This window comes from Eptesicus fuscus, chromosome 17, assembly GCF_027574615.1.
Source record: "Eptesicus fuscus isolate TK198812 chromosome 17, DD_ASM_mEF_20220401, whole genome shotgun sequence".
Taxonomy (NCBI): domain Eukaryota; kingdom Metazoa; phylum Chordata; class Mammalia; order Chiroptera; family Vespertilionidae; genus Eptesicus; species Eptesicus fuscus.
In genome coordinates, this window is record NC_072489.1 from 12,789,615 (window position 1) to 12,816,062 (window position 26,448).

Genomic DNA, 26,448 nt, shown 5'->3' on the forward strand with positions numbered 1-26,448 from the left:
TGCCCAAGACGCGAGATGCACGCCTTACCAAATGAGCATCCTGTACTTTCGGGGGGCAAGCCCAAGGGGCTGTGATCCAGGCCACTCCCCGGGCTTGCTCCTAATCCAGCCACCTGCTCTCACCTTCAGGATGTGAGGAACCCAGAGAATGATCCCTTCTCCTCTCTCACCCTCCTTCACCTTCCGCCCAGGGATGTGTTATGAGAATTAGTGGGATAACAGATGCAGTGCCTCCAAGGAAACAGGCTACATAAATCCGAAGTGTTGTTATTAAATTCCAAATTTAGCCCTCAGGATCAGTGAGGCCTGATGGATCCGAGCTGGGAGTAATCCCAGCTGCATGAACAGGATGTCCTGGCAAAACCAGAAGCACCACATTCAGTCTTTGGGGGTCAAAGGAGACCATAAAAAATCCCCAGGCCTACACCTCACAGAAGGCCAACAATCTTCCCCAGCAATCCCACAAAGCCAGCGGCTGGACTCTGCTTTGCTTGTACGTCATCAGTGACAGGAAGCACGCTGCTCCCCAAAACAGCCCCTGCCTTCTTCCATTAGCTCTAATTTTTAGAAAACGTATTCCTTTCCAACCATGCCACTTTGCCATCCTCTCCATAGTCGGGAACAAGCTTTACCCTTTTCCCACATACCCTTAGCCCTTAACCAAGAGCACCTCTCTCTGCTCATTTCCAGGCCTTACAAGCCACCACCTAAAGGCAGGCCACCACCTGAAGGCGGGCCACCACCCTGATGCTCCTTCCTACAAAGCCTTTCTGTAACATCCAGATCAACTGTGAAATCTTAAATCTACATTTAGGTTTCAGACCATAACCCCCACCACACATGTATCTGGCTAGGCATCACCCCAAGAATCCCAGAAAGGGTGTCCAAGCTGGTGGAACCTCCCAGGAGCAGAGAACCATAGTAAACGGACGAGCCGAGGCCTTGGAGCCACACTGACTGAGTTCAAGGCCCGGCTGTGCCACTGACTGAACAACCCTTAGCAAGTGGCTGAAACCCTGAGTTTCAATTTGCTTATCTCTGAGCTGAGGACAATAACACTAGTTGACATTAAACCTTGCAAAACTGTTGTGAGGACAAAAGAGAATATCTATAATGTGCCTAGCATAAGAATAGTAGGTGATTAATAAAAGAAATGCATTATTGTTACATTCAAAGTCTCATGGGAGCCCTGACAGCAGTTTCCAAGGACAGAAAACCCAAGAAGTGGCAACACAGCCCACCGATTTTCCACAAGGTGCCAGTACAAGTCAGTGGGGAAAGAACAGTCTCTTCAGCAAGAGGGCGGGACAGGTGAGTAGCTACATGCAAAAGAATGAAGTCAGACGCCTCTGTCACACCATATAAAAATTAACTCAAAATGAATCACAGACCTAAATGAAAGAGCTAAAACTATACAACTCATAAAGCAAAACATAACTATCTTTGTGACTTTGAGTTAGGCAATGGTTTCTTAGATAAAACATCAAAAACATGAGTGATGAAAGATAATTTGGAATTCATCAAAATTTTAAACTTTTGCCTTTTAAAGAACACCATAGCCCTAGCCAGTTTGGCTCAGTGGATAGAACATCGGCCTGAGGACCGAAGGGTTCCAGGTTCGATTCCAGTCAAGGGCACGTGCCTGAGTTTCGGGCCCGGTCCAACGTGCAGCAGGCAGCCAATCAATGATTCCCTCTCATCATTGATGTTTCTCTCTCTCTCTTCCTCTCCCTTCCTCTTCGAAATCAATAAAAATATATTTTTTTTAAAGTGAGAAGACAACCCACAAAATGGGAGAAAAATTTGCAAAGCATATATGTGACAAGAGACTAATATCTAAAATATATGAAGAACACTTACAACTCAACAATAAAAAGACAAATGACCTAATTTTAAAAGAGCAAAGGCTTAAATAGACATTTATAAAGAAGATATAAACAGTCAATAAAAACATGAAAAGATGCTAAAAAACATTAGTTATCATAAAATGCCAATCAAAACCATAATGAGATACCACTTCACACAATTTAGATGGCTAAAATCAAAGTGCTGATAATAATAAGTGTTGACAAGGATGTGGAGAAATTAGAACCCTCAGACATTGCTGGTGGAAACATAAAATGGTGCTACCTCTATGGAAAATAGTTTGGCAGCACCTCAAAATGTTAAACATAGAGTAGCACTATGACCCACCAATTCCACTCTAGGTATATACCCAAGAGAAAAGAAAAGCATATGTCCACACAAAATCTTGCCCATAAATTTTTTTTTAATCCTCATATGAGGATATGTTTTTGTTGATTTTGAGAGAGAAAGGAAGGGGGAGAGAGAGAGAGAAAAAAAAAAGCATTGATGTGAGAGAGAAACACCAATCGGTTGCCTCCTGTGTGAGCCCCAACCAGGGATCGAACCCACAACCTTTCAGTATACTGGACATTCCAACTGACTGAGCCACACTGGCCACACCTTGGTTTTGTTTGTTGTTGGTTGGTGGTGGTGGTGGTGGTGTGTGTGTGTGTGTGTGTGTGTGTGTGTGCTCGCGCGCGCCCACAGTTATTTTATCCACTCACCTATTGTTGGCACTTGGGTTGCTTGGGTTGCTTCCATACCTTGGCTCTTGTAAATAACACATAACAGCAGAATGGTTTCAAATAGAACTTTTAAAAATATTTTTTATTGCTTTCAGAGAGAAAGAGAGAGACAGAGACAGAGACAAATAGAAAGTTCAATGATGAGAGAGAATTATTGATCGGCTTCCTCCTGCATGCCCCCTACTGGGGACAGAGCACAAAACTCTGGGCATGTGCTCTGACAAGGAATGGAACCGTCACCTCCTGGTTCATAGGTCAACGCTCAACCACTGAGCCACGCCAGCTGGGCTAAATAGAATTTTTATAAGAATTTATTTGAACTAAACTGACAATATATGCTGAGGAGCAAAATCTTAAATACTCCCCAGAATTATCTTTTTTTTTTTTTTTAGACAAAGAGAGAATTTGTTTTTCTTTTTAAAAATATATATTTTTTTATTGATTTCAGAGAGGAAAGGAGAAAGAGAGAGAGAGAGAGAGAGAGGAGAGAGAGAGAGAGAGAGAGAGAGAGAGAGAGAGAGAGAGAGAGAGGAGAGAGAGAGATAGAGAGAGAGAGAGAGAGAGAGAGGAGAGAGAGAGAGAGAGAGAGAGAAGGAGAGAGACAGAGAGAGAGGGAGAGAGAGAGAGAGAGAGAGAGAGAGAGAGAGAGAGAGAGAGGGAGAGAGAGAAGGAGAGAGAGAGAGAGAGAGAGGGAGAGAGAGAGAGAGAGAAGGAGAGAGAGAGAGAGAGATATGATGAGAATCATTGATCGGCTGCTACTGCATGCCCCATACTGGGGACCGATCCCACAACCTGGGCATGTGCCCTTGACTGGAATCGAGCCTGGGACCCTTCAGTCCGCAGGCCAATGCTCTATCCACTGAGCCAAACCAGCTAAGGCCCCAAAGTTATCTTTAATAGCCAAAAAGTTCATCAATTGATGAATGGATAAATATGGTATATTCATATAATGAAATATTCACATGTCCATCAACTGATGAATGGATAAATATGTATATCCATATAATGGACTATTATTTGCCAATGAAAAGAAATGAAGTACTGTAGTATACCATAACATGGATGAACCTAGAAAATATTATGTTAAGTGTAAAAAGCCAGGCATAAAATCATACACATGGTATGATTCCATTTATATAAAATGTCCAAAATAGACTAATCCATATAGACTTTATGGCTGTCAGGGGCTGGAAGGATGGAGAAGGGGGAGAAACTGCTCACCGGTAAGAGGTTTCCTTTTATGTAGTGATGAAAATGTGTGTAAACTAGCTATTGGTGAGTGCTGCACAACCCGGTGAATATCCTGAAAACAACTGAGTTGTACACTTTATAGGTAAATACTATGGCATGTGAATTGTATCTCAAAAAGCTGTTTTTAAAAATAAAGTACTAATACATGCTACAATGTGAATGAAGTTTAAAAACATTGTGATAAGTGAAAGAATCTAGTCACAAAAGTCTACATATTCTATAATTCCATTTATACACAATAGATGTGTCCAGAATAGGCAAATGCATAGGACAGAAAGGAGATGGCTGGCTGCCCAGGGTCAGGGGGCAGTGGTTGGAGGAAATGTGGAGTGGCTGCTAAAGGACACGGGCTTTCTTCTGGCATGACAAACATGTTCAAAAATTAAGTGGTGGTGATGGTTACAAAACTGTAAGAATATCTAAATCCCACTGCATTGCATACTTTAAAAGGATGATTATTTTGGTATATGAATTATATATCAATAAAGCTACTTTTTAAATAAAGTTTTTAAAAATAGTTTTGTTTTGTTAAGTGACGAGGAGAGAAGGCAGAAGTCTTAGCAACATGAGGGCAGCTGCTGTGGCCACATTAGCAGCCCCCTGCCTTCCCCCTTCTCAGCAAGTGCTCCCTCAGCCACAGGTAAGTGGAAATGGTAGCCATGAGCTGGCAGGACCGGGATGAGACCCCTCTCCTGGGCAGGGCCAGGCAGCATCTCATTCCCGGGAAGCGACAAGTAGGATGCAGAGTCTAATTAATGTTGTTGGATGCATTCAGTGGGAACTAATGAGAAGCCTGGTGTGGTGGCCGTGGAAAGAAGGGCAAAAATAGCCAGCCTGCCAATAGAGTGGAGGAGCATCAAAGAGGGGGGAGGAGGAAGGAGGAAGGAGGAGAAGCTGGTTTATACTAGAATACTCTCCAGTCCCAATCTCAGGAAGGCTGCCAGCATTGCCTATATTTTTGGTTGGTTGACATCTCCCAGATTTCCAATAAATTCCCCCTTTTCCTTGAGAGACTTCTGTTGGAAGGGTCCCTGTGAAGTACGCATTTACTTCTTCCTGCCATGGCAAAGACTGACCGATGTCCCCAAAACCCTTCTCCTCACCTGTGCCTGGGCTGGAGCTAGCCTACGTTTCCCGGCCTCCCTTGCAGTCAGGTGTGCAGAGGCTAAGGTGCAGCCACTGGAACAAAAACTTCTGGTCAGGCCTCCGTGGAGACCTTGAAGGAACGCTTCCTGCTGACCCTGACTGCCCTGCCTGGGACTATTAGGAGCGTTAACACTAAATGTGTGCTGTGTTGACCTAAACAGAATATTTTCAAAAGAAGACAGAAGGAAGGCCAAGAGACACATGAAAACATGTTCAAAGTCACTTATTATCCGAGAGATGCAAATCAAAACAACAATGAGGTACCATCTCACACCTGTCAGAATGGCTATCATCAACAAATCAACAAACAACAAGTGTTGGCGAGGATGCGGAGAAAAAGGAACCCTCGTGCACTGCTGGTGGGAATGCAGACTGGTGCAGCCACTGTGGAGAACAGTATGGAGTTTCCTCAAAAAACTGAAAATGGAACTCCCATTTGACCCAGTAATCCCACTCCTGGGAATATATCCTAAGAAACCCAAAACACCGATCAGAAAGGATATATGCACCCCTATGTTCATAGCAGCACAATTTACAATAGCTAAGATTTGGAAACAGCCTAGGTGCCCATCAGCGGATGACTGGATCGGAAAACTGTGGTACATCTACACAATGGAATACTATGCTGCCATAAAAAAGAAGGAATTCTCATCATTTGCAGCAACCTGGATGGAATTGGAGAACATTATGCTAAGTGAAATAAGCCAGTCAATGAAAGAAAAATACCACATGATCTCACTCATTTAGGGATAGTAAAGAACATTATAAAGTGGTGAACAAAAAGATAGATACAGAGACAGTAAAGCATCAAACAGACTTTCAAATTACAGGGGGAAAGTTTGGGAAAGGTGGGGGAGTTATGAAATCAAACGAAGGACTTGTATGCATGCATATAAGCATAAACAATGGACGCAAAACTCTGGGAAGGGAGGGCATGTGTGGGTGTGGGGTGGGGGGGGTAATAGTAAGATATGTACACATATAATACCTCAATAAAAATATTAAAAATAAATAAATAAATAAATAAATAAATAAAAATAAAAATAAATGTGTGCTGTGTTTATGCCCTGCACCTTCGGGGACCTCTTCGTTACAGTGCAGCCTGCTGTAAGTGAAGCAAGGCAGGCAGACAGGCAGTCTCTCTCCCACCAACAGGAAGGGCCCAGGAACCCCAGGGCCAGGCCTATGTAGTGGGAGGTACTCTTGGGGTCACGAAAGTGCTAGCCCTTCACTTGTACCACCCTGAGTGCACGCCTCCTTAGCTTTCGCATCCCAGGCATTTCATTGCCTCGCCCTAGTCCCAGCCCTGCGGGCTCCCTCTGTAATTGGCAACCGTCTTACAAAACGAAGCCAACACTGTGAGTGAAAGGCGGAGAGAGAAACCGTGTAGGTCCTGGGGACATTGTGGAACTGCCGCATCAATCCAGCTGAAGTCCCTGTGCATCCAGATGGCTTCTGTGTAAGCAAATAAATGTCCTCATTGGTCAGGGCCGGTGAGTTCTCAGTTACTTGCAGCTGAAGGCCTCCTACCTAACACACCATCTAAACCAGCGGTCGCCAACCGGTGGTCCGCGGACCACTGGAGGTCCGTGAGGTCCGAAAGGTTGGCGACCGCTGGTTTAAGGAAACCTTTGGAGCACAGTCACCAACTGATGGTCCGTGAGGTCCGAAAGGTTGGCGCCCGCTGATCTAAACCAAAGACAAAGCATCTCAGAGAGCACCAACTGTAGGCGTTTCAGCACTCGGCCTCCAGGGAATAACTCCGTACCGTGGCACTGAGGCAGCACCGGGCAACGAGCTGAACAGCATGGAGCCGTTCCCGGACAGCACTGAGTGCTTTGTAACCTTGCAAACAGAAGGAAAATGGTGCTGGGAAAACTGGACAGCCACATGCAAAAGAATGAAGCTGGACCTCTATCTCACACCATCCTCAAAAATCAACTGCATGAGTTAAAGCCGTGAACATAAGACCTGAAACCAGAACGCTCCTAGAAGACACAGGCAGTAAGCTCCCAGACATCAGGCTTGGTGGCGATGTTTTTGGATTTGGCACCGAAAGCAAAGGCAACAAAAGAAAAAAATAAACAAGTGGGTCTACATCAAACTAAAAAGCTTCTGCACAGCAATGGAAGCCATCAACAACATGAAAAGGCAATCTACTGAATGGGAGAAAATATTTGCAAACAATATCATGGATAAGGGGTTAGTGCCTAAAATGTACAAAGAATTTACACAACCTAATTGCAAAGAAACAAACAATCTGATATATTAAAAGGGGAGAAAAGTTAGGGGACTAAATGACAAAGATGAAGGGATTGAAAAGTACAAGTTGGTAGTTATAAAACAGTCACAGAGATGTACAGTACAGCATAGAAAATACAGTCAATAATATTGTAATAACTACGTATGGGGCCAAGTGAATACCAGAAATATTGGGAGAATACTTTGTAAAGTTTATGACTAACTGCTATGCTATACACCTGAAACTAATACAAAATAATACTGAATGTAAACTGTAATTGAGAAATTTAAAATTTTAAAAGTTAAAAAAAAATAATTAAAAACAGGCAGAGGAACTGAATAAACATTTTTCCAAAAGAAGACATACAGATGGCCAACAGGTACATGAAAAGGTGCTCAACATCACTAATCATCGTGGAAATGGAAATTGAAACCACAATGAGATATATATATATATCACCTTACACCTGTTAGAATGTTTATCATCAAAAACACAGGAGAGCCCTAGCTGGTTTGGCTCAGTGGATAGAGCGTTGGCATGCAGACTGAAGGGTCCCAGGTTCAATTCCGGTCAAGGGCACATGCCCAGGTTGCGGGCTCAGTCCCCAGTGTGGGGTGTGCAGGAGCCAGCTGATCAATGATTCTCTCTCAGCATTGATGTTTCTAACTCTCTCCCTCTCCCCTCCCCTCTGAAATCAATAAAAATATATTTTTTTAAAACACACAAGAGATAGCAAGTGTTGGCGAGGATGTGGAGAAAGGGAACTGTGGGTAAACTGGTGCACTATGGAATACAGTATGGAGGTTCTTCCAAAAATTAAAAATGGAACTACCATGCCTCCCAGCAATTCCACTCCTGAGTAGATATGCAAGGGAAATGAAATCGGAATCTCAAAAAGATATCTGCACTCCTATGTTCACTACATTATTTACAACAGCCAACCTAAGTGCCCACAAAAGGAGAAATGGGGAAAGAAAACATATGTACACACACACACACACACACACACACACAGAAATATTATTCAGCCATAAAAAAAGAAAATCATGCCACTTCTGACATGGATGGACCTTGAAGGCATTATGTTAAGTAAATAAGTCAGAGAGAGAAAAACAAATATTGCCTCATCTCACTAACAAATATTGCATAATCTAAAAAACACTAAAAAAAAAAAAAAAAAAAACTCATAGAAACAGAGAACAGATTGGTGGATGCCAGAGGCAGGGGTGGGGGACATGGGAAGGGTGGAGGTGGGTGAAAGTGGTCAGAAGGGACAACTTCACAGTATGAGTTCTGGGGCAATAATGTACAGAACGGTGAGTACAGTCAGCAATGTTGCATTGTGCACTTAGAAGTTACTAAGAGAATGGATCAGTTAGCAATATTGCATTGTACATTTGAAAGGTACTAAGAGAATAGATCTTAAAAGTTCTTATCACAAGAACAAATGTGTAACTATGAGATAATAAATGTTAACTAGACTTATTGTGGTAATCATGACGCAATATATACATATATCAAACCATTATACTATTAACCAATGAAATTTAAAAAAAAAAAAACTAAGGGTAGAACATTCAAATAAAATAAAAAAGGAAATGGCAGCTGAGTAGCCAACGGCCCACCTGCCATCAGGAGTCAGGAGGGGCATCAGCTTAAGGTGAAAAACCATCAACAAAATGAAAAGGCAACCTACTGAACTGGAGAAAATATTTGCAAACAATATCCTGGGTAAAGGGCTAACGCCTAAAATGTAGAAAGAACTCACACAACTCAATAGCAAAAGGGCTGAGGGACTAGGGGAAAGTCACTTGACCCCTCTGTGCCTCGGTGGTCTCATCTGTAAGCAGAGAAAACGCAGTGCTACCTGCATGCACGATGGAGGTGCCACATCCACTGAGGAGCTCCCTCCCCTTCTGCGAGGAGGCCTGGAGGCAAGGGGCGTCCTGTTTCACGTTTCCTCCCCAAGCAGAGCTGCCACTCGAGGGTGTTTACCTACGGGTTGGGCCATTTCTAACCAAACTCCCTGAATCATCACAGACAGTAGGAGCCAGCAGGGGCCCTGCTGGAGCAGACCCTCTCTATCCCCTGGCTCTGTGATGCACATGTCTGCAGCTTTCTGAAATCATAGTTCCGGAGACTAACGGCCCAGGCCGAGCGGCCAGGGTGAGGTGCAGGACGCCGATCCCCGGATTAATGAGGAATGCTGAAGCCCCTCGCTGTCGCAGCCCCTCCCTCTGCGCACTGTATTTTCGGAAGAAATATACACTGCAGCTGAGAGAACAGGGTGTAAATCTTTCCTCCCGCCAAGCAACGCAGAACAGAAATCTATAGAGGCAAATCCTTGATGTCCAAAGATGTGGACTTTTTAAAAATCCAATTTGCCAGGTTCCACCTTACTGCCTTGCACCAGTCCCTGCCGAGGCTTACTTAAAGGGATACGGGAGACAGATGCCTGCAGCTGGCCTTGCAATCCAAGTTCCTCAAGTAGGACCAGTCTATCTCCTCCTCAACTCCCCGGGGAAGCATTTTCTCTGCGTAGAGCAGGGGAGGAGAACATGCAGCCCACGGGGCCGTGTAAGGCCCACAAAATCATTTGGTCTGGCCCTGCCAAGGCATTAGGATGCGTTCATTAAATGCTTGACCAAATATAGCAGGCTAATTTTTAAGTTGATCATTTTGTAGGGCTCGTGTTATAAATACCCAAATGGCCCTTGGCAGAAAAGAGGTTCTTCACCTCTGGCGTAGAGGAAATGCAGAAAGCCACCTTCTCAGAGCCTGAACCTTATCTTAGAGCAGGAAACTGAGGCCCAGAGACGGGGTATGCATGAGACCACGAAGTATGGCTGGGCACTGGTGAGGCTTGAAGACAGGCTTGTACCCAGCACTCTAGTCCCCACCCAAACTGTCCAAGAACAGGACAGAGGCACCGCCCTGCAGGGAGAACGCTGAACCAGGGCTGGCCTCTGGGGTTCCAGCCTTCTTCCTCCCCAAGAAACTGCAAGCCCGTGGCTAGGCAGCTAGCTACAAGAGAATGCCGTGTGCGCAGGCTCTGCAGAGACACTGCAGCACGGATGGGTGGGCATCGCCACGCACATGTGAACAGCAGAAAGCCCTGCAGATTCAGCTTCCCTGTGAAGGCTGAATCCTATAAACAAGATTACCACCCCCATTAGACCTTCTCTAAGAAGAAAGTGACCTCTCCAGTTGATGTGGCACCAGGCTTTTTTCATGCTTCCGCAAGGGTACAGCCCTGACAACAAAGCAGGCAGCATCCAAGCCTGTGCCCACAGCGCCCCCTCGTGGGAGTCCGTGTGGCTTATCAGACCTCTTTATTCCGCCAAAGGGAAGGTATAGCACTACCCTTCTAGTCCCCACAACTGCCCCTCCTGGAATGTCTTCCCCTCGACCCCCCTAGCTCAGTGTTTCTCAAACTTCAGCCCACATCAGAATCACCTGGAGAACTCGTAAAAATGCAGGCTGCTGGGCCCCACCCTCAGTTTCTGATTAGTTCTGGGGTGGGCCTGAGAACCTGCATTTCTAAATATTCCCAGTTGCTGATGCTGACTGTTCAGGACCCCTTTGGGAGAAGCACTGCCCTGATAATCTCTCTGCAATCATCAAGACTCAGTACAAGCTCCTTAGAAGTTCCAGGAGTGTCCAGAGATGTGTCACAGAATGTCAAAGCTCTGTCATTTTGACCAAGTGCCTTAACCTCTTTGAGCCTCAATCTCTGTCTGTAAAATGGGGATAAGAGCCCTAGCTGGTTTTGTTCAGTGGATAGAGCATCTGCCTGCAGACTGAAGAGGCCCGGTTTGATTCCAGTCAAGGATTCATGCCCGGGTTGCAGGCTTGATCCCCAGTAGGGGGTATGCAGGGGATAGCCATGAATGAGTCTCTCATCATGGATGTTTCTATCTCTCTTTCCCTCTCCCTTCCTCTCTGAAATCAATAAAAAATATATTTAAAAAATAAATACGGATTTTTAATCCTATGTAATAAAAGCCTAATATGCAAATCGACCAAACGGCAGAACAACTGGTAGAACAACCAGTTGCTATGATGCGCACTGACCACCAGGGGGCAGATACTTAATGCAGGAGCTGCCCCTAACCCGCAGGCCCCAGGCTGGCCAAGGCAGGTGCCAGTGGGGGGGCCCCTCAATCACCCTGCCAGTTGCCCCACAGATCAGCCCTGATCGCCAGCCAGGCCTAGGGACCCTACCCATGTACAAATTTCGTGCATTGGGCCTCTAGTAAATAAATAAAATAAGGATAATAGTACCTCCCTCATAGAGTAGTTATAAAAGGTAGATAAGATAGTTTGCACAATGGGCTTACTATGTACCTGGCACCTAGAAAACTATTCTGCTGTCATCACTATTTTATTAGCAGAAGTAATAGTACTATCACTGGTTATTTGCCAGCTTCTTGTGGCCAGAGACCAGGTCTCCTACTTAAAGACACACAATTCTCAAAGGCAGAAGGGACTTCAGACTCTTCCGTTCAGTTTCCCTAACCTAGCTGATCAGCACACCAATCTGGAAGTTGTTCAACTTCAGATGCTTGGGTTCCTGGGACCAGGGGCCTTGGGCATTTGTATTTTGAACAAGCCTCTACATGCCAGGCTTGGGAACCACTTCTCTAGCCCTTGTACCTCACTTTAGACAGGGAAATGGAGGCCCAGAAAAGGGGAATCCCTTGCCATTCCATGACCCCAACTGGCTGGAGGAGGGGTAGGAATCAGAAAGTAGGTCTCTAGATGCCAGTCTAGCCTTTTCCCAAGCTAAACTGCATGGATGCCATCTCAGCTATCTCTAACCTCCTGCGCAAATCCCCTCTCCTACATACATGGTGAGCAGCCCAACAGCTCAAATATCTCCCATGCCGAGGAATTCCGCATGTGCCAAGGACACTCAATCCATTGCTGAACATCTAATTCTCCAGCAGATTCCTTCAACCACAGTATTGAAGAGAAATCTTTGGCATACAGGTCCCCCCTGACCACTTCCCTGATGAGCTCTCATGTCTCATTTCCCACCAGAACCTCGCTTGTACCCTAATGCCCAACCAGACCATGGACAGTTTGTTTTTCTGGGGGTCTCACTGCTGCAACGTCTGGCCTACAGACGTTTAAGGGTGAGTGGACATGCAAGGTCAAATGAGTGTGGGAATCTGCTCGCTCCCTAGACCCACACTAGAGCTCTAGAACTCAGGAAAGCCTCTGCTTTGTCAGCACAAACGAGTCAAAGTGGGATGCCTCTGTACTCTGGCAGCCAACCTGAAGTCTATTTTTGAAATGGAATTTCTCCTACCAGAGATGCATTGTGCAAACTGCTGGAAGCCACCAGTCACTGCAGGGCCTTCCGGCTCACTGATAAGAAAATGCCTACCTGCGCTCTGCTCCCACCCTCCCCAATCCGGTCCCCTCTTCCCTCAGCAGAACGACTGGTATTGCCTCACACCATAGCTGCCTGCTCTTCCCAGCCCATGATCCTTCCCACCTTTCATGGCGCCAAGTGAGACCCCTGCTCCTGTGTCCAGATCAGATCACGTGTCTTGCCCACTTGTTGTTCTCTTAGAAGCCAGCCAATACCCAGCCCCCATGCACTGATCCTCTCACCTCTGGATCCCTATGACGTAATTTAACACAATTACGCACTGTCTGGTGCTTCCTGGTAAGGAGCAGAAGCCAGGCCTTAAGACTGTTTCAAGTTGCTAAACCCACTGTGAGCTTTGAGGGAAGGGACTGCTTCTTCATCCATCTCCCAGGACAGGGACTAGCACACAGCTCAGTAACAAATGGGGGAATTCAGTCGGCCATCTAACAACTTGTTCAATGATCGCCTGGCAACAGACACCTTGCTGAGCACATAGTAGGCATATAAATCATGAGTCTTATATAACATTGTATGTCCTGCAGAAAACAGCTACTCAATATTTGAGTGAATGAGTAAATGCTCAACAAAGACTCTGGGGTCATACAATTGCGATCCAATCTCAGCTCCATCACTAAATTGGTGGGGCTCAAAACCCTCTCCAACACGGGTATGGTTAAGACCTCTGAGGGTTATTGTGCAGATTAAAGGAGGTAGTTTATAGTTAACAGCAGCTGCCTCGACTCCAAGAGTATGTTTTATTTAAGATGTTGCTTTTCCCAAGCCCTCAAGTGTGGCTCTTAGGATGGGCCCTGCCAGGGGACAATGCTGCAAACCTCACAGGACTGGTTGCTGCTGCTGTCATCCTGCTATCCTGTTCCCAGCCGCCTTGTGGCGACACCACACACATATCCTCCCGGGCTGCCCCTGAAGCCCAACTCCCCCACCCCCTTCCCCACCTTTCCATTACAACTTTGCTTGGAGGCAGGGGTTGATTGCAGGAAGCAACAGATTTTTGGAAAACAGAATCTTCCTGAACCATGTTAAGATTTTGGTCATTATTCTAAGAGTACTGTGACATCACAGAGAAGTTTTAACATGAAAACACCTGAGTTGTAGAAAGATCCTTCTCTGCAGGACTGAAAAAAGGAGTGCAGAGGGTGGCCAGGGAACTGAGGTTACTCAGGAGAGGTGGTGTGTGCTGGTGCAGAATGGTGTGGATTTTAACTTTAGGAGCTCAAGTTTGTAAGGAATTCATGGTGAGTTGGATTCCGGCAGGGGGACACGGCAGGGGGAGACGAAAGGAGAGCTATCAAGAGGTAGGGGCAGGGCGGGGGGGGAGGGGGGGGAGTTGTTGCTTTTAAGGAGAGCCCAAAATAATCAGCTTTCAAGAAAGAGAGCTGAGTGTTAAAAGCTGCCTGATAATCTGGCGCGTGCAGCTACAAAAGGAATTCAGGGGTGTAGTTCTAAGGCAAGCTATAAAGCACCCCACTCTTCACTGGACTCTTCAGCCTTCTTCAGAACCACCCCTAGCTTCTCTTCTCGCCATCCTCCAATGACTCCTGCTACCTATCCCAAAGCCTCAGACCACCCACACCACCACCACCACCACCACCATAGTAGCAAGCTTTGGGGGGGGGGGGGGGGGGGGAGATGTGCTCTCCCTATTAGTAAAAGCAACCTTGCATTTTTATGGAGGCTTTCAAAGCCTGTTGACAGTAGTTTGATTACTGTCGGGGCCAAGGAAGTGCTGCATCTCCAAGAACCCTGAAGTTCAGTCACACACTTGCCCACAATTTAAAAAGAATTTCTGCAAGTCCCTGCTTCCAGTCACACTTGCTTAGCACTTGTTTCAAAGATGCATCATCATTTGCGCATCAAAACAACCTCTTGAGTCAGGTCAGCAGAGCAAGTACCCTTGGGAGCCCCAATCAGGGGGCCAAGTGACTTGCCCCCTCAGCTGGACAAGGTGGGAGCATGCAGAGGAAACACAAGACCCCCAGCAGACGAGGGTGCAAGCTAGCTGCAATAGTGGCCATGTGAACAGAAGAGCAAACACCTGTCCTGAGGCTTGTAGCCCACCTATAAACCCTACCAACTGCCCCAGACAGGCAGGGCCAGCTGATACTTCCAGATATTTCAAGAGGCTAGGAATCTGGATCTTTATGTAAAATCTGTCAAAATGCTCTGCATGTTCAAAAAAGCTTACAGATCAGGACAGCCAATTTGTGACTTTCACATCCCAGCCCAGCCATAGCTAATCACAATTCCCTTCTCCAAAGAGGCTATGGCTACTAATTGCTCTCCCTGAGCACATCCCAATAACAAAGCTCTACAGCCCTGGCTGGTGTGGGTCAGTGGTTAGAGTGCTCGTGCACCAAAGGGTTTCTGTTCTGATCCCCAGAGTCTTGATCCAGGTGCAAGCTGGAGGTAACCAATCAATGGGTCTCTTACACTGATGTTTGTCTCCCCTTCCTCCCCACCCCCCCCCCAACCCCGACTAAAAACCAATGGAAAAAATAGCCTCGGATGGATTAACAAAACAAAAATTCCCCACTCATAATAAACCACTCACTTATCCCATAAGCATGAACCTACAACACACAGGTAACGATTTTGATAGATCCTAGTCAGGATAAATAAAAATGTGACCTAATAATTTTAATTTTCATTGAGGCCAGCAAATAATCTTTTCAGTAACAAGAACTAAGCAGGATTCTAGAAAGAAAAGGAATCAGATTTTAGGTGTCTCTTTCAGAAACACACCAACTACACTGATGGCAAATAGTAAAATGAGCACTACGTACTGGCCCTGCATGCTCCCATGTTGCCCATTCTCTAACCTGATGTCTTCGTGCTGTTAAATGGAAGGATAAACACCACCCCATCATATCAAGTTTTCAGTGAATTAGATTAATGGAACATGTGAACTTGGTCTGCAATCTTAAGCCCGCTAAACAGAAGACTAGTTACACTCCCAGTAAACACCAAACAACCAGACACATAAAAGTTTATATTTTATTAATTCTCTCACGAAAAATCTGCACAACGAAAAATCTGCACAACCATCAGAGATAAAGTCACCGAAGAATCTTTACTCCTTCTGTGAATCAAAGGAAAAAAAATTTAGTTAGCAACTAGTTAGCAACTGCTGAACGGAACTTTAAAAACTCAAGTTCAAAGTCATCAACAAACTCCAAAATTAATGACATTCATGCAGAACAATTATTAGTAACCTAGAATCATGTTAGGTTTGTATGATCACAACACAACATAAGCATCAAGAAATAAAACATTCAAGTTAGGAAACAAACAATGAGTTAAATATTACTAAATTTTAAAAACAAAGCCATGTCACTATTAGTATTTAAAACACAACTCTTGAGCACATTTATAAATCTACTTCTACATCTATTTTGCATGCTCTACTTTTAAATTACTGTGTCAGTAAATGAAGTCTAGTGCTCTAAATGAAAAGCTTGAATTATATATACCTGTTGTTCAATCTCCAGCTCACTGAATCAGTGGCAGGGAAGGGAGAAGGAAAAGGGAAGAGGGGGAAGAGACATTCATTAATAGCCCCTTTTTAAACTCGAAAATAATCTGCATTTAAGTGCATGCAATCAGATACCTTGAAGATGATCATTCTGCTCTTTGCAGAATGTATATAGAACACTCCTTAGACACACTCACTGATTTTATTACTCCCAATTTTTGAGAATCCCTTGCCTGATTACTCAGGCTCTTATGCAAACAAGGTGGCGTAATGACTTCACAATGAAGAGATCAGTATAACGATAATCCCAACCCAGGCTGCCACTGCCTTCTTATAGATGGAAGTAGGCATACCCAAGCCTCGGGCCCTCTGCTCTGCCCAGCAACATTGCGCTGGGCACACATACACTAGCACAATCGACAGACTTGGTAATCATCCCAGACTAAAGTCTAATTGAACCATAATGGGAGAGCTCTAAATGATCAAGCAAGTATTTTAAAACTTGCCTCAGCTCAATACTTTAAAAGCCACCATCCACAGCAAAAGTAGTGCAAATTAGTATTAAGAGGCAGAACTTAGCTAAGGTAAAAATGCTTCAACTCTTCTTCAAACATGAGATTATTTATTCCTTAATTTAAAATAACTCATTGCACTCAAAAGGTAAAAAGCAAATACCAATTCCAATACCTAAACAAAAACTAAAATAATAGGAACACTAATATGCCTGACTTTTTCTTTTTAGTCAAAAAATGTATGTGCTCGCTCGCCCTCGCGGGTAACTCAGTTGACTGAGCATCATCCGGATACACCAAGGTTGGGGGTCAGATCCCCGGTCAGGACACATACAAGCAGCAACTATTGAATGCAAAGATAAATGGGTCAACAAATCAATGTTTTCTTCTCTCTCCCTTTCACCAATAAGTAAAAATAAAATGCACGTGCTCATTTATGCATTCATTTTCCAGGTGGCTTTTCAGAGCAGTGCTAGTGAAATGCACCAGTACAACTTGAAGTAGTAACAGTGATGGCTCAGGTCCCCACAGGTAGCCCCTCTATACCTGTCACCACTGAACACTAACACGAGACTCAGGCTAAATGAAGAAAAAAGAATGTGTTAATCATCCTTCAGATCTAGATCAGAAGACAAATATACTGACTGATTCTTTTCTGCAATCTCCAGAAATTCTGTCAACATGTAAAAAAGAGTGGCTCTAAGTGGCAAGTAGCTCCTCTGGCAGTTTGTCAATGTTAACCATGACACTGGGAAGTCAGTGTGATCGGAGTTCTGTGCAGGCAGAACCCGTTTAATGCCTTGTCTAGGGGGGAGAGAAGGGGAAGTCATAGCACACAGGGGCAGTGACCACCCGTTTCAGAATCCTACTACTCCCAGCCCAGGCTCAGCCACGTTACAAGTGGTTTACACTGCTCAAATATGCAAAATGTGTTTAAAATTGGGTACTGGACCATTCTGACTAAGTATGTGTAGGAAAAGCATATTCATCAAAGGTTTTAATGTGAATATACAATTATATTGAGACATTTTTAATTAAAAATATATATACGCCCAGCTGGCGTGGCTCAGTGGTTGAGTACTGACCTATGAACCAGGAGGTCATGATTCAATTTCTGGTCAGGGCACATGCCCCGGTTGCAGGCTCAATCCCCACTGTGGGGCATGCAAGAGGCAGCTGATCAATGACTCTCTCATCATTAATGCTTCTGTCTCTCTCTACCTCTCCCTTTCTCTCTGAAATCTATAAAAATATTTTTTTTAAATATATATCAGCTCTGCCCAGGTAGCTCAGTTGGCTAGAGTGTCATCCTAATACACCAAGGTTTTGGGTTTGATTCCTGGTCAGGGCACATACAAGAATCAACCAATGAATGCATAAATAAGTGGAACAACAAATCAATGTTTCTCTCTCTTCCCCCATCCTCTCTGTCTAAAAGTCAATAAATATAGAATTTATATCAGATGAAAAGTTGGGAGTAAAAAACAATGGCATGATAAAAGGCAGCTTTGAGTGGATGATCCCAGGACAGAGGCTTTGCCAAGTTTCCTGGGCCAGTTTATTACCAGAGCTGCAGAGAATGGCCCAGTCTCCAAAGTCCCCAAGGAAAAGACTGCTCATAAGTGAAGAGGACCCTTCCCAAGCCTTGTGTTAAGTGAAGCCATTTCCTGAGTATGTAACTTTCGGAGACACAGCTTTCCAAGTGAAGTTAAAGGGAGCCTACTAAGTAGGATATCCACCTTCTTCCACTTCACACCGTTAACATGCATTTTTGAATTTCCAAAATAAGCGTGATTAAAACCTTTCCTCCTTTGTTCACAGTACACTATCTTAAAGCATAGCAATCTATAATAATAAAAGCGTAATATGCTAATTAGACCAGACGTCCTTCCGGACGAAGCCAGGGCTGGGAAGGAAGCCCAGGTCCCAGGTGCCAGAGGAAAGCCGGTGCCAGAGGAAAGCCGGTGCCAGCAACCAGGGGAAGGAAGGACTACTCTTGCACGAATTTCGTGCATCGGGCCTCTAGTGGTGTTTTAATAAACCATACTGTGAAACTGTTGTTCAAAAGCCAACATGCAAAGCATCAAAGCAAACTCAGTGAAGGTGATGCATCCCACACCGTGCTCAGAATCTCTGTACCTGCCAGACACTTCATTTCTGATGAACAAGAAATCCAAGACGGAAAAGGCAAAAAAAAAAAGTTCACAGAACACTTGATTATTTGTTAACTTAACAACCCAACACCTTAATTCAACTATTTAGAATTAGCTAGGCAAAGCTGGTAAAAAGCTGCTCATCATTAAAATCACTTAAGTCTTGGCTAACTGGAGAGGTAAACCATTCAGATTTCAGCTGCCTCTCCAGCATGCCAGGAAAACACGGGCCACATTGATTCAACTGCCTCTTAAACCCAGTTGTCCATTTTAAAGTAAGTGCAATCTCAGGAAACTAGATCTGCATCCTGGTGAGCCTGTGCCAATTAGTAAAATGAAAACTCGGGATTGGGCTTGCAAGGCGCCCACCAGGGTGATCACTGAACCAATGTGGCCCCGTGTTGTGCTAATAATCTGTGAGCTGTGGCGAAGCTACTGTGGGAGAAGCTACTCTACTGACGTGGTGTTAAGATACTATATTATATAGCTTCTCAAAACACATTACCTTCTGTAATCCAGAAGAATTGGGAGGGAAGAAACATTAAGAAAAGTTATTAAAGGAAAAAAAAACCTTTTTCTAGAAACTAAAGACCTGCAGTTGACACCTCTGTATTTTCCTTGATGCACCATACCTTTTTGCCAGCACCAACATTGGCCTTTGCAGTCCCCCTGACTTTCTTCATCCTGTTCTTGCGTTCCTTTCTCTGTTTTCTTGAGGTCTTCTTCTTCTCATATAGGCCATGCTAAAGGAAAAAGGAATGTATATAGGTTATTTGCAAAACATCATTACCCACTAATCTGGTAGGAAAACGGACCAGGATGGAGCTCAAGAAATGCTGCTTCCCAAATCAAACTTTTCAAGTGCATTTAATACTTCAACAGAAAGGGTCTTAAATTAAGAAACAATGAGTACAAATAACACAGGAAACAAATGTCCACTCAACGCTCCCACATGGTAAGTTCAGGGGACTCGGCTATTATTGTCCAGCCTTGAACCTACAGCTAACAAAGCGCCCCCACATTTGCCTTCTCTTCAGTCTCTTCCATTTCATCTCCAGATTTATTATTCCCATTTGACAAAGGAGCCTTTTCCATGAGTTCCACCCACCCTCCATGGAGACTGCTATAATCTACTCCTCTTCACTCTGCCCACTTTTGCACTTACTGTTCCTGCTGCCTAAAAGACTGCTTCCATATCTTTACAAGGATCTCGGCTTCAGTGTCACCTCAACAGCTCCCAGCACCCAGTAGAGTGCAACATCTATCTACCAGACCACAATAATTTCCCTCACAGCTCTTCTCTAAGAACATTTATCTAATAGCAAGGAGAAAAAGGGCTTAAGAGGATAGCCATAAGAAATAACAATCCAGCCCTAGCCAGTTTGGCTCAGTAGATAAGAGCGTTGGCCTGCGGACCAAAGGGTCCCAGGTTCGATTCTGGTCAAGGGCACATGCCCCGGTTACAGCCTCAATCCCCAGTAGGGGGTGTGCAGGAGGCAGCCGATCTAAGATTCTCTCTCATCATTGATATTTTTCTCTCCCTTCCTCTTTGAAATCAATAAAAAAATATATTAAAAAATAAAAACTAACAATCCAACCCTAGCCAGTTTGGCTCAGGGGATAGAGCGCTGGCCTGTGGACCAAAGGGTCCCAGGTTCTATTCGTCAAGGGCATGTACCTGGGCTGCAGGCTCCTCCCCTGCCCGGGCCCTGGTCCTGGTCAGGGTGCGTGCAAGAGGCAACCAATCCATGTGTTTCTCTCACATTGATATTTCGCTGTCTTTCCCTCTCTCTTGCACTCTCTAAAAATCAATGGAAAAACATCCTCAGGTGAGGATTAAAAAAAAAAAAAAGCGCAACAATCCACTTGCTAGTTTAGTTTACTACACAAGTACCATTCCGGCTCCTGGCTACCTATGGGAGTTAAGTCCAAACTCAGATATTTGGTACAAAGGATCTCACTTTATTTGGTAACAACCTATCTTTCCAAACTCACCCCCACTTCCAGTTCCTATCTCCAGGGATAGTACTTAACCTGCCCTTCTAGACCCAGCTCAAAAGCTATCCCCTGCAATGCTGCAGACTCTACCTCTGAACCCCCATGCTCTCCCTGTTTCTTTATCAAACCTTCTCTTAACCCCTTACGAGTTCATTAGGTCTGTATGTTGTCCCTCCCCCGACTGCTTGCTCTTGCTTATTTCGCTGTACCCACAATACAACGCTACTGAAAAATGTCTTCAGCAGCTGTAACAAAAGGAAGATACCTACTCTTGCAAGTCTGTGTTTGGGTTCATTTTTCTTTGCGTAATCCAAGGAGTCATAAATCATGCCAAAACCAGTGGTCTTGCCACCACCGAAGTGGGTTCTGAATCCAAACACAAAGATGACATCAGGGGTGGTCTTATACATCTTGGCTAGTTTTTCCCGAATTTCTGTCTTGGGTACTGTTGCCTTCCCAGGGTGAAGGACATCAATGACCTAAAAGGAAATGTCAAGTTTAGTATTTATTATAATGTAACACATCTTCTAAAAATGGAGAACAATTAACCCAACTTGGATGTGCCCCTTCCTTACCATTTGCTTCCGCTGAAGTAGTCTGTTGGTCATGAACTTCCTGGTCCGGATGGTTACCGTGTCATTCTGAAAACATTAACACTAGTTAATAAAACTACTCAACCTTTTCTTGGCCTTGTTGTGATTTCCCAAGATCTAGAACCGTGCTGTCCAAATTAGTAGGCACTTGCCATATGTGGACAGTTAATTAAATAACATTTAAAATGCAATTCCTCAGCTGCAGGAGCCACATTTAAAGTGTTCAAGAGCCACAGGGACTCATAACAGGAAAGCTTCAATACAAAGAAAAAAGGCCCAAATTCCCATCTCCTCCTAACCCACTTACCACGGTGCGCCCAGCTCACAGGACCCAAACACACAAGCTAAGTACCAAGAAAAGGCAGCGAGCAGCTGCGTGTGAACCTGCATTCCTTCCCTGTGGTTTGGGAACCACCTGGAGCATGGTATGTATCTCAACCTCTGCATTACCGACACCGTGGTCCCAGGAATTCCTCGTTGTGGGGGCTGTCCTAAGCATTCTAAGATGTTTTAGTGGCCACCTTGGCCTCTAATCACCAGATGCCCAGAGCATCCCCACTTCCCAGTTGTAACCAAAAATGTTTCCCGACTTTGTCCCCTCTGAGGCAAAAGTCACCCCCAGTTGAGAACATTCTCTGGAGGAAAACTCACCAAGTGCTTCAGTCACCAGCATCCTGCACAAACCTGACACACGTGCATGCAAACTACCCTTCAACTCGACAGCCCATAAAACCCGGTTCCCTTCTCAATGACCCAACAGCTCTCTTGACTACCAAGGAGTGTGGACATTTAGCATGTTTACAAACTGAAATAACCTTTACCAAAATGATGGAGAAGGGGGATGCTTTCCCATAACGTCTAGTTGCTAGATTTCAATGTGTTTGAAAAACTACACCAAAGTTCACTTCAACAGTATCTAATTATGAAAGGAAAGGGCCAGGGGGAAAAGGCTCGCAAAGCGGATTGGACTTAAAAAACAAAACAAAAAACTGGTGCCGAACCTTTCGAATGACGGCCTTAACTAGTCACAACTTGAGGATGCTGCTTCTCTTCCCAGGCAGCAGTCTCCCCAATGCGTCACCAAAGGATCCAAGCGGCTGACAATATTCTGGCTCACACATGACAGCGGTTTCATTCGCCCCAACTCCCCGGGGGCTGCCGTCCCCTACAAACCGCCTATCCCACATTGCGACTGTAGGTTCGAAGTGTTTCGCGCCCCCCCCCCACCCAATCCTCTGAACTCTACGGAGCCAACAAATGAAGCAGCCGCTCCCTCCTTCCCTCCCCAGGCCCGCGACTCTGACGCCCGGCGTGTCCGGATCGGCAGCGCAGCCTGGAAACCCCGCCGGCGGCTCCGGGGCCCTCGGCAACAGGCCTCAGTCCGACACGCCAGGGAAGAGCAACCGGGCTTCGGGCGGCCGTAGCGCAGCCGGGGGGAGCGGGGGACGAAGGATGGCTCGGATATGCAGCGGATGACTGCATGGGTACGAGAGACTCACCATGATGAAGGTTTAGCTTCAAGCAGCCAGGGAGGAAAAGAGAGCCACTCTTCCTTGGCCAATCATATCAACGCGTACGGAAGGACCCCGGCGGCGCCGGCGTGGGGGCGTGGCCAGACCGCGAGGCTGACCACGCCAATGCCGGATTGAAAGTGCCTAAGGCCCCGCCTCATCCATCTTTGGCCACACCCAGAATTCTGAACTAACCAATAGGGAGATGGAACAGTTCAGCGCTGACTAGGTTTACGTAAGCACGTGTTCAATTTCAGTTCAATTCTCTACTATCTGAATTATCCCTACTTAAAATTTCTGTAAACCAAGTTATAGTTTAAATGAACTCCAGCCAAGGATAAATACCATATTATTTCACTTACGTGTGGAATCTAACGAACAAACCAATTTGAAACACACTCAGGAACACAGAGAGCGGCTGGTGGTTGCCAAAGGGGCGGGGTTGGCAGACTGGATAAAAGAGGTGAAGGGGTTAAGAAGTATAAATTGGTAGTTACAAAATAGGGGATGCAAAGCATAGATAATATAGTCAGAATCTATAATAATAAAAGGGTAATATGCTAATTAGACTGGACAAAGCCAGGGGAAGGAAGGCCTACTCTTGCACGAATTTCGTACATCGGCCCTCTAGTAAAAAATAATAGTTCATGTCAACTGTAATTGAAAAATAAAGTTTGAAAAATAAATAAATATAAAAAAATTACCTCCAGCCGAGTTAGAAGTTGGTAAAGCTAGAAGACATCGTATGTCAGTGTCCTTATTTTACAGCTAAAGAAACTGCAGAAACCCTGACTCAAAACCTTTGCTATTTCAAGTACTCAAACTGACTGTTTTGATTTACTGCTAATTAGCATTTTTGTGAGATTCTCTGTTGATGTTCTCCCCCCCATCTCTCTCCCTCTCTCTCTCTCTCTCTCTCTCTCTCTCTCTCCTCCCTCCCTCTCTGCTGTCTGTTGATGTTCTTATTAAAAATAAATAACTCGCCCTAGCTGGTTTGGCTCAGTGGATAGAGCATTGGCCTGGGAACTGAATGATCCCAGGTTCGATTCCGGTCAAGGGCACATGCCTGGGTTGTGGGCTCAATCCCCAGTGGGGGACTTGCAGGAGGCAGCCGATTCATGATTCTCTGTCTTCATGGATGTTTCTATCTCTCTCTCTACCTCTTCCTTCCTCTCTGAAATCAATAAAAATATATTTTAAAAATAAAATAAAATAAATAACTCTTTTTCTGCAAATCTTAGTTCTTACAAAAAATGAGCTTTTAATGAGTACTTGCTTGATCCAGAAATTTAGTTATTCAAAGTGAAAAGAGACATGTAAAGATAAAGAATTTAAGTGTGGATGTTCAAAGAGAGGCATTAGGAAAGAACTTCCCAAAGGTTAGTGTAGACCAGGAGACCAGGATGCAGGCTTTGAGGGTAGCTTTCCTGTATGCTTCAGAATAATAAGAATAGTTCATATTCATTGAATGATTGCCTGTTACATTCTAATTACTTTTACCTTCATTATACCACTTACCCATCCCACCAACCCTAAAATTAGGGTACTGTGGGGTCAATCAAAGATATAGCCCAATCCCCCTCCTAGTCAGTGGAACAGTGTCTGTGTAGCCAGTGACCACAAGAAGCAGATCAGCACAGACCCCAGTGCTTTGCCTTGTCCTTGACAGCTGAAAATCCTCACCAGACTCTGTCTTTGTCCTGCCTGCATGCAGGGTGCTCCCCTACCTTCTAGTTAAGCACCTATCCAACCCTGACTGAGAGCAGAAACTCACTCCCCTGGCATCCATGGGGTCTTCCTCATTGTGTAAGTAATAAAGGCCATGTCTGTTCCCCCTGGTCCTCTCATGGTTTTTTCAACTAGCAAAGAGCAGTGTGTCCCTCCAGGGATTGGAGCTCCTGTTACAGGTACCTATTCTAGCCTTTTTATAAATGGGTAAGTAACTAAGACACAATAAGGTCAAATAACTTTCCCCAAGTCACACAACTTGGAGGCCCTGTGGTTCCAGAACCTTTGCTCTTGACCTCCAGTCACTCGTCAAATCTTGTTGGTATAGTATTGTCAACATTACTTCCAAGATACAATGAGCGATTAAATGATGAAATAGGTTAGGAACATCTGTTTTGCATTTTGTCTGCCACATTATTGTTTTACTATAGAGGATTCATGAAGTCTGAAATTTAGATAGCATCCCTTCATAACATTTAAAGATTGTTGATCCACTTTATAAGAGTTTCTCAAAGTAGTAAAGAAATTTCAGGTTCTGTACCACTGAGTCCTGTGGCGGTGTGGTTTCCTTGCTAGTTTTGTGCACTAAGATGTCATATTAATCACCTCCCACAGGTTGCCACCAACTGTAAGCAAGCAATTTATTTCAATACATAAATGATCTTTCCTTGCTATTCTCTCTTCATCTTTTTTCCCTAGCTCATCGTGGCTCACTTTTCACTCTAAACAGACACTTTCAGCTTCTGTTTTTGCAACCAAGAATATGAGTTTAATCATTTTCTTTTGCAAAATATCTTTGTGAACTGGAGGAGCATGTGTGGCTGTGTTTTCTGCCTTGTTTATTTTTTTGTTGTTGGATGTCGAGATGGTGCCCTTTGTTCCTTGGGAGGGTTCATTTTAGCCTCCAATGATCTTAAACTATTTGAGACTTTAATTAAGATGCTATTAACGTTGATAATCACTATTTTTTATTTTATGCAATTTTTGTCTCTCTGGTTGTCTGAAAACCCTAAGGCAATGAGTTGTAGTTTCTCCGTCTGTGTCAGACCTGGAGAAATGAAGCAGAAATGGGACTTTGAAAATACAGGAGTGGGGGCGACTGGTGCGGCTCAGTGGTTGAGCATCGACCTATGACCCAGGAGGTCACAGTTCGAATCCTTGTCGGGGTAGGAGCTCAAACCCCAGTGGGGTGGTGTACAGGACGCAGGCAATCATTCTCTCATCATCATTGATGTTTCCATCTCTCTTCCTCTCTGAAATCAATAAAAATATTGTTTACAAGAAAAAAAAAATACAGGATCGGCCTCCCTGCAATTTCAAGGAGGTGCCACAAGATGGCAGTGGATGTAGAACTGAAAACACCGGTGTTCCCTGAAGCCTCTCTTGACAGATGGCCTGCGAGTAGCGGAAGCGGAAGCGGCCACGTGGGACGCTTTACGGTGGCCGAGAGGCTGCCGCGGTTGTGTCTGTGGGGTCTAGAAGCTCTCCCCGGAGGAGTCGGGAACCTCGTTTCTCCAATCCAGCTCCCCGAGTGCGGGGAGCTACCCCGGCAGCCGTCACCATGGTGAAGGAGCAGTTCCGGGAGACGGATGTGGCCAAGAAAATGTAAGATGGAGCAAGACTGGCCAAAGGGGGAGCAAGGAGGGGCAGAGGGGCCCGAGGTCAGGGATCCGGGTCTGCAAGGGTTTGAGGTGAGGGCCGGTTGGAAGGGGCGGCTGGGAATCAGCCGAAGGGGTGGGCAGAGATCAGAACCCGGTGGGTCAGAGGATCCTGACCCGGAGAGAGCACCTCTGCCCGAGGGGGCTGCAGGCCGGGCTGGTCCTGGGCGATGCGCACCCCGTGGGCCGAAG

At 45.0% G+C, this 26,448-nt stretch overlaps 2 protein-coding genes and 1 long non-coding RNA gene across 5 annotated transcripts in view; 1 reads left to right on the forward strand and 2 right to left on the reverse strand.

Moving 5' to 3' along the window:
• The window catches only part of LOC129152058 (uncharacterized), a 42,650-nt gene extending 29,064 nt beyond the window's left edge, over positions 1 to 13,586 (reverse strand). Inside the window, exon 1 of the long non-coding RNA XR_008558800.1 lies at positions 13,567 to 13,586. This is a non-coding gene — a long non-coding RNA (uncharacterized LOC129152058). The remainder of the gene's footprint in view (positions 1 to 13,566) is intronic.
• Positions 13,587 to 15,607: 2,021 nt separating this feature from the next.
• On the reverse strand, positions 15,608 to 22,948 carry RPS24 (ribosomal protein S24). Of its 3 annotated transcripts, XM_008145302.3 has the most exons (7): positions 22,859 to 22,948; positions 21,342 to 21,407; positions 21,036 to 21,245; positions 19,401 to 19,511; positions 18,755 to 18,772; positions 16,102 to 16,123; positions 15,608 to 15,710 (listed from the first exon to the last, which is right to left on the reverse strand). In XM_008145302.3, exons 1-5 carry the CDS (start codon positions 22,859 to 22,861, stop codon positions 18,767 to 18,769), a joined length of 396 nt encoding a protein of 131 aa, XP_008143524.1. In that variant the 5' UTR covers positions 22,862 to 22,948; the 3' UTR covers positions 15,608 to 15,710; positions 16,102 to 16,123; positions 18,755 to 18,766. The 3 variants fall into 3 exon arrangements, with proteins under 3 accessions (XP_008143524.1, XP_028007017.1, XP_028007013.1); XM_028151216.2 differs by lacking the exon at positions 18,755 to 18,772; XM_028151212.2 differs by lacking the exons at positions 16,102 to 16,123; positions 18,755 to 18,772.
• A 3,107-nt stretch (positions 22,949 to 26,055) lies between these two features.
• The window catches only part of POLR3A (RNA polymerase III subunit A), a 46,446-nt gene continuing 46,053 nt past the window's right edge, over positions 26,056 to 26,448 (forward strand). The window contains exon 1 of the mRNA XM_008145303.3: positions 26,056 to 26,203. Within this exon, the coding sequence (XP_008143525.2) occupies positions 26,160 to 26,203 (44 nt within the window). The 5' untranslated portion in view covers positions 26,056 to 26,159. The remainder of the gene's footprint in view (positions 26,204 to 26,448) is intronic.